This window comes from Scyliorhinus canicula, chromosome 12 (assembly GCF_902713615.1).
Source record: "Scyliorhinus canicula chromosome 12, sScyCan1.1, whole genome shotgun sequence".
Taxonomy (NCBI): Eukaryota; Metazoa; Chordata; class Chondrichthyes; order Carcharhiniformes; family Scyliorhinidae; genus Scyliorhinus; species Scyliorhinus canicula.
The window spans coordinates 1,530,626-1,538,879 of record NC_052157.1 but is presented as its reverse complement, the minus strand read 5'-3'; the positions used below and the strand labels follow the sequence as shown (position 1 = coordinate 1,538,879).

Here is an 8,254-nt window from a genome sequence, read left to right as displayed (position 1 = left end):
AGCCCTGTAAACAACATTCCTTCACCCTTTTGTGATAGTTTTTTCTGGTTGAATCATTCTGACAATACTTCTAAACATGCAGCACAGTGTAGGTGAGCGAGTTATCAGAAAGTTATTGCCTGGATAGCAGACAGTCATTATTTGTTCGAAAAACTCAAAGTTTTACATTTAGCAAATGTTCAAACTCAATCTCCGAACGGGATTACTGCACATTTTACATCTAAAAGTTCAGATTCATTGTCGTTTGCCCAGCTTCCTGGAAGCATGTAGCAAACTGCAAGGGCTGCTCCCAGAGTGGGGGGGACTCTGCGGCTGGAACTTTGGGCTAAGTTAGTGTCCAGCCTGGTGTCAGACTTCTTCCAGTTCAGCTGCAAGGACACAGCCTGGAATTCAGTCTCCCAGCAAACTATCCATAAACACCAAGTGAAGCTTCCCAACAAAACCCACAGCCAGCGCCAGAACTTTCTCCCTGCATTTTATTAATGATTTTCCCTCAATTATTCAAATCAAAACCCAACTGGGAATGAATGAGCCGGAATCAGCAAATCAAACTGCTCGGCACAAGTCTGGTGAAATATTAGAAACACAAATGTCTTTTTACACATTCCCCAGTCTCGTTTTTTAAGGCTGGGGGGGGGGGGGGGGATTCCCGCCGGGATACGGACCAGGCTGGGGGGGGGGGGGGGGGGGATACTGACCAGGCTGGGGGGAGGGGGGGGGGGGGGGGATACTGACCAGGCTGGGGGGAGGGGGGGGGGGGGATACTGACCAGGCTGGGGGGAGGGGGGGGGGATACTGACCAGGCTGGGGGGGGGGGGGGATACTGACCAGGCTGGGGGGAGGGGGGGGGGATACTGACCAGGCTGGGGGGAGGGGGGGGGGATACTGACCAGGCTGGGGGGGGGGGGGGGGATACTGACCAGGCTGGGGGGGGGGGCTGGGATACTGACCAGGCTTGGGGGGGGGGGGATACTGACCAGGCTGGGGGGGGGGGGGCTGGGATACTGACCAGGCTGGGGGGGGGGGGGCTGGATACTGACCAGGCTGGGGGGGGGGGGGCTGGGATACTGACCAGGCCGGGGGGGGGGGGATACTGACCAGGCTGGGGGGGGGGGGGGTTGGGACACTGACCAGGCTGGGGGGGGGGGGGGATTCCCGCCGGGATACTGACCAGGCTGGGGGGGGGGGGGGGGGGATTCCGCCGGGATACTGACCAGGCTGGGGGGGGGGGGGGGGGGATTCCCGCCGGGATACTGACCAGGCTGGGGGGGGGGGGGGGGGGTTGGGATACTGACCAGGCTGGGGGGGGGGGGGGGGGATTCCCGCCGGGATACTGACCAGGCTGGGGGGGGGGGGGGTTGGGATACTGACCAGGCTGGGGGGGGGGGATCCTGACCAGGCTGGGGGGGGGGGGGGATCCTGACCAGGCTGGGGGGTGGGGGTGGGATACTGACCAGGCTGGGGGGGGGGGGAGGGGGGGATACTGACCAGGCTGGGGGGGGGGGGGGGATACTGACCAGGCTGGGGGGGGGGGGCGGGAGATTCCCGCCGGGATACTGACCAGGCTGGGGGGGGGGGGGGATACTGACCAGGCTGGGGGGGGGGGGCGGGAGATTCCCGCCGGGATACTGACCAGGCCGGGGGGGGGGGGGGGGGTTGGGATACTGACCAGGCTGGGGGGAGGGGGGGGGATACTGACCAGGCTGGGGGGGGGGGATTCCCGCCGGGATACTGACCAGAGCTCCCAGGAAATGGGCTGATTCGGCGCCTCTGCTCCCTCCTCGCAGACACCGGACCCGGATCATGGCGCTGAGTGAGTGTGAATCCCGCCGAGTCTGATTCCCGCCGGCTCTGATTCTAATCCTCTCACTCCGCCAACTCCTGACTTTTAAAGGATCCGGAGCGGCGCTCCCATTGGCCGGGACTGCAGCCCGGCTGACGTTTCCAACTTCAGCTCAACATTTCCAAACTTAGAAATGATCCGGGATCACACCCAGAGCCCAGTCCGGGATCACACCCAGAGCCCAGTCCGGAATCAGACCCAGAGCCCAGTCCGGGATCACACCCAGAGTCCAGTCCGGGATCACACCCAGAGCCCAGTCCGGGATCACACCCAGACTCCAGTCCGGGATCACACCCAGATTCCAGTCTGGATCACACCCAGACTCCAGTCCGGGATCAGACCCAGAGTCCAGTCCGGGATCACACCCAGAGTCCAGTCCGGGATCACACCCAGACTCCAGTCCGGGATCACACCCAGAGTCCAATCTGGGATCAGACCCAGACTCCAGTCCGAGATCACACCCAGAGTCCAGTCCGGGATCAGACCCAGACTCCAGTCCGGGATCACACCCAGAGTCCAGTCCGGGATCACACCCAGAGTCCAGTCCGGGATCAGACCCAGAGTCCAGTCCGGGATCAGACCCAGACTCCAGTCCGGGATCAGACCCAGACTCCAGTCCGGGATCAGACCCAGACTCCAGTCCGGGATCAGACCCAGAGTCCAGTCCGGGATCACACCCAGAGTCCAGTCCGGGATCACACCCAGACTCCAGTCCGGGATCTCACCCAGACTCCAGTCCGGGATCAGACCCAGAGTCCAGTCCGGGATCACACCCAGACTCCAGTCCGGGATCACACCCAGACTCCAGTCCGGGATCACACCCAGAGCCCAGTCCGGGATCACACCCAGAGCCCAGTCCGGAATCAGACCCAGAGCCCAGTCCGGGATCACACCCAGAGTCCAGTCCGGGATCACACCCAGAGCCCAGTCCGGGATCACACCCAGACTCCAGTCCGGGATCAGACCCAGATTCCAGTCTGGGATCACACCCAGACTCCAGTCCGGGATCAGACCCAGAGTCCAGTCCGGGATCACACCCAGAGTCCAGTCCGGGATCACACCCAGACTCCAGTCCGGGATCACACCCAGAGCTCAGTCCGGGATCAGACCCAGAGTCCAGTCCGGGTTCACACCCAGAGTCCAGTCCGGGATCAGACCCAGACTCCAGTCCGGGATCACACCCAGAGTCCAGTCCGGGATCACACCCAGAGTCCAGTCCGGGATCAGACCCAGAGTCCAGTCCGGGATCAGACCCAGACTCCAGTCCGGGATCAGACCCAGACTCCAGTCCGGGATCAGACCCAGACTCCAGTCCGGGATCAGACCCAGAGTCCAGTCCGGGATCACACCCAGAGTCCAGTCCAGGTTCACACCCAGACTCCAGTCCGGGATCTCACCCAGACTCCAGTCCGGGATCAGACCCAGAGTCCAGTCCGGGATCACACCCAGACTCCAGTCCGGGATCACACCCAGACTCCAGTCCGGGATCACACCCAGAGTCCAGTCCGGGATCACACCCAGAGTCCAGTCCGGGATCACACCCAGAGTCCAGTCCGGGATCACACCCAGAGTCCAGTCCGGGATCACACCCAGAGTCCAGTCCGGGATCACACCCAGAGTCCAGACCGGGTTCACACCCAGAGTCCAGTCCGGGATCACACCCAGAGTCCAGTCTGAAATCACACCCAGAGCCCAGTCCGGGATCACACCCAGAGCCCAGTCCGGGATCACACCCAGAGTCCAGTCCGGGTTCACACCCAGAGCCCAGTCCGGGATCACACCCAGAGTCCAGTCCGGGTTCACACCCAGAGTCCAGTCCGGGATCACACCCAGAGTCCAGTCCGGGTTCACACCCAGAGTCCAGTCCAGGATCAGACCCAGACTCCAGTCCGGGATCACACCCAGAGTCCAGTCCGGGATCACACCCAGACTCCAGTCCGGGATCAGACCCAGAGTCCAGCCAGGGATCACACCCAGGATCCAGTCCGGGATCACACCCAGATGCCAGTCCGGGATCACACCCAGAGTCCAGTCCGGGATCACACCCAGACTCCAGTCCGGGTTCACACCCAGATTCCAGTCCGGGATCACACCCAGAGTCCAGTCCGGGTTCACACCCAGAGTCCAGCCAGGGATCACACCCAGGATCCAGTCCGGGATCAGACCCAGACTCCAGTCCGGGATCGCACGCAGACTCCAGTCCGGGATCTCACCCAGACTCCAGTCCAGGATCACACCCAGAGTCCAGTCCGGGATCAGACCCAGAGTCCAGTCCGGGATCACATCCAGACTCCAGTCCGGGATCACACCCAGAGTCCAGTCCAGGATCGCACCCAGAGTCCAGTCCGGGATCTCACCCAGACTCCAGTCCAGGATCACACCCAGAGTCCAATCCGGGATCACACCCAGACTCCAGTCTGGGATCACACCCAGACTCCAGTCCGGGAACACACCCAGAGTCCAGTCCGGGAACACACCCAGAGTCCAGTCCGGGATCACATCCAGACTCCAGTCCGGGATCAGACCCAGAATCCAGTCCGGGTTCACACCCAGACTCCAGTCCGTGATCACACCCAGAGTCCAGTCCGGGTTCACACCCAGACTCCAGTCCAGGATCAGACCCAGATTCCAGTCTGGGATCACACCCAGAGTCCAGTCCGGGATCGCACCCAGAGTCCAGTCCGGGATCACACCCAGAGTCTAGTCCGGGATCACACCCAGAGTCCAGTCCGGGATCACACCCAGAGTGCAGTCCGGGATCACACCCAGACTCCAGTCCGTGATCACACCCAGAGTCCAGTCCGGGTTCATACCCAGACTCCAGTCCGCGATCACACCCAGAGTCCAGTCCAGGATCACACCCAGGATCCAGTCCGGGATCACACCCAGAGTCCAGTCCGGGATCACACCCAGACTCCAGTCCGGGATCAGACCCAGAGTCCAGTCCGGGTTGACACCCAGACTCCAGTCCGTGATCACACCCAGAGTCCAGTCCGGGTTCACACCCAGACTCCAGTCCAGGATCAGACCCAGATTCCAGTCTGGGATCACACCAGAGTCCAGTCCGGGATCGCACCCAGAGTCCAGTCCGGGATCACACCCAGAGTCCAGTCCGGGATCACACCCAGAGTCCAGTCCGGGATCACACCCAGAGTGCAGTCCGGGATCACACCCAGACTCCAGTCCGGGATCACACCCAGAGTCCAGTCCGGGATCACACCCAGAGTCCAGTCCGGGATCACACCCAGAGTCCAGTCCGGGATCACACCCAGACTCCAGTCCGGGATCACACCCAGAGTCCAGTCCGAGATCACACCCAGAGACCAGTCCGGGATCACACCAGAGTCCAGTCTGGGTTCACACCCAGACTCCAGTCGGGATCACACCCAGAGTCCAGTCCGGGATCGCACCCAGGTCCAGTCCGGGAGTCACACCCAGACTGCAGTCCGGGATCACACCCAGAGTCCAGTCCGGGATCAGACCCAGACTCCAGTCAGGGATCACACCCAGACTCCAGTCCGGGATCTCACCCAGAGTCCAGTCCGGGATCAGACCCAGACTCCAGTCCGGGATCACACCCAGAGTCCAGTCCAGGATCACACCCAGAGTCCAGTCTGGGATCACACCCAGAGTCCAGTCCGGGATCACACCCAGAGTCCAGTCCGGGATCACACCCAGAGTCCTGTCCGGGATCAGACCCAGAGTCCAGTCCAGGATCACACCTAGAGTCCAGTGCGGGATCACACCCAGACTCCAGTCCGAGATCACACCCAGAGTCCAGTCCGGGATCAGACCCAGAGTCCAGTCCAGGATCACAACCCAACGCCAGTCCGGGATCACACCCAGACACCGGTCCAGGATCACACCCAGACTCCAGTCCGGGATAAGACCCAGAGTCCAGTCCGGGAGCAGACCGAGAGTCCAGTTGAGATCATACCCAGACTCCAGTCCAGGATAAGTCCCAGAGTCCAGTCCGGGATCAGACCCAGAGTCCAGTTGAGATCAGACCCAGAGTCCAGTCCGGGATCACAGCCAGAATCCAGTCCGGGATCAGACCCAGACTTCAGTACGGGATCACACCCAGATTCCAGTCCGGGATCTCACCCAGAGTCCAGTCCGGGTTCACACCCAGATTCCAGTGCGGGATCAGATCCAGACTCCAGTGCGGGATCACTCCCAGACTCCAGTCCGGGATCACACCCAGACTCCAGTCCGGGATCACACCCAGTCTCCAGTCCGGGATCACACCCAGACTCCAGTCCGGGATCAGACCCAGAGTCCAGCCAGGGATCACACCCAGGATCCAGTCCGGGATCACACCCAGATGCCAGTCCGGGATCACACCCAGAGTCCAGTCCGGGAACACACCCAGACTCCAGTCCGGGTTCACACCCAGATTCCAGTCCGGGATCACACCCAGAGTCCAGTCCGGGATCACACCCATAGTCCAGCCAGGGATCACACCCAGACTCCAGTCCGGGATCTCACCCAGACTCCAGTCCGGGATCAGACCCAGAGTCCAGTCCGGGATCACACCCAGACTCCAGTCCGGGATCACACCCAGACTCCAGTCCGGGATCACACCCAGAGTCCAGTCCGGGATCACACCCAGAGTCCAGTCCGGGATCACACCCAGAGTCCAGTCCGGGATCACACCCAGAGTCCAGTCCGGGATCACACCCAGACTCCAGTCCGGGATCACACCCAGAGTCCAGACCGGGTTCACACCCAGAGTCCAGTCCGGGATCACACCCAGAGTCCAGTCTGAAATCACACCCAGAGTCCAGTCCGGGATCACACCCAGAGTCCAGTCCGGGATCACACCCAGAGTCCAGTCCGGGTTCACACCCAGAGTCCAGTCCGGGATCACACCCAGAGTCCAGTCCGGGTTCACACCCAGAGTCCAGTCCGGGATCACACCCAGAGTCCAGTCCGGGATCACACCCAGAGTCCAGTCCAGGATCAGACCCAGACTGCAGTCCGGGATCAGACCCAGAGTCCAGTCCGGGATCACACCCAGACTCCAGTCCGGGATCAGACCCAGAGTCCAGCCAGGGATCACACCCAGGATCCAGTCCGGGTCACACCCAGATTCCAGTCCGGGATCACACCCAGAGTCCAGTCCGGGATCACACCCAGACTCCAGTCGGGTTCACACCCAGATTCCAGTCCGGGATCACACCCAGAGTCCAGTCCGGGTTCACACCCAGAGTCCAGCCAGGGATCACACCCAGGATCCAGTCCGGGATCACACCCAGATTCAAGTCCGGGATCAGACCCAGACTCCAGTCCGGGATCGCACGCAGACTCCAGTCCGGGATCTCACCCAGACTCCAGTCCAGGATCACACCCAGAGTCCAGTCCGGGATCAGACCCAGAGTCCAGTCCGGGATCACACCCAGACTCCAGTCCGGGATCACACCCAGAGTCCAGTCCAGGATCGCACCCAGAGTCCAGTCCGGGATCTCACCCAGACTCCAGTCCAGGATCACACCCAGAGTCCAGTCCGGGATCACACCCAGACTCCAGTCTGGGATCACACCCAGACTCCAGTCCGGGAACACACCCAGAGTCCAGTCCGGGAACACACCCAGAGTCCAGTCCGGGATCACATCCAGACTCCAGTCTGGGATCAGACCCAGAATCCAGTCCGGGTTCACACCCAGACTCCAGTCCGTGATCACACCCAGAGTCCAGTCCGGGTTCATACCCAGACTCCAGTCCGGGATCACACCCAGAGTCCAGTCCAGGATCACACCCAGACTCCAGTCCGCGATCACACCCAGAGTCCAGTCCAGGATCACACCCAGGATCCAGTCCGGGATCACACCCAGAGTCCAGTCCGGGATCACACCCAGACTCCAGTCCGGGATCAGACCCAGAGTCCAGTCCGGGTTGACACCCAGACTCCAGTCCGTGATCACACCCAGAGTCCAGTCCGGGTTCACACCCAGACTCCAGTCCAGGATCAGACCCAGATTCCAGTCTGGGATGACACCCAGAGTCCAGTCCGGGATCGCACCCAGAGTCCAGTCCGGGATCACACCCAGAGTCTAGTCCGGGATCACACCCAGAGTCCAGTCCGGGATCACACCCAGAGTCCAGTCCGGAATCAGACCCAGAGTCCAGTCCGGGTTCACACCCAGAGTCCAGTCCGGGATCACACCCAGAGTCCAGTCCGGGATCACACCCAGAGTCCAGTCCGGGATCACACCCAGAGTCCATTCCAGGATCACACCCAGACTCCAGTCCGGGATCAGACCCAGAGTCAGTCCGGGTTCACACCCAGAGTCCAGTCCGGGACCACACCCAGAGTCTAGTCCGGGATCACACCCAGAGTCCAGTCCGGGATCACACCCAGAGTGCAGTCCGGATCACACCCAGACTCCAGTCCGGGATCACACCCAGAGT

At 61.8% G+C, this 8,254-nt stretch overlaps 1 protein-coding gene across 1 annotated transcript in view; it reads right to left on the bottom strand.

Annotated features, from left to right (window-relative positions):
* gatm (glycine amidinotransferase (L-arginine:glycine amidinotransferase)) overlaps nt 1-1,897 on the bottom strand; it is a 213,724-nt gene extending 211,827 nt beyond the window's left edge. Inside the window, exon 1 of the mRNA XM_038812957.1 lies at nt 1,737-1,897. Coding sequence (XP_038668885.1) covers nt 1,737-1,805 — 69 coding nt within the window. The 5' untranslated portion in view covers nt 1,806-1,897. The remainder of the gene's footprint in view (nt 1-1,736) is intronic.
* Between the last annotated feature and the right edge of the window lie 6,357 nt (nt 1,898-8,254).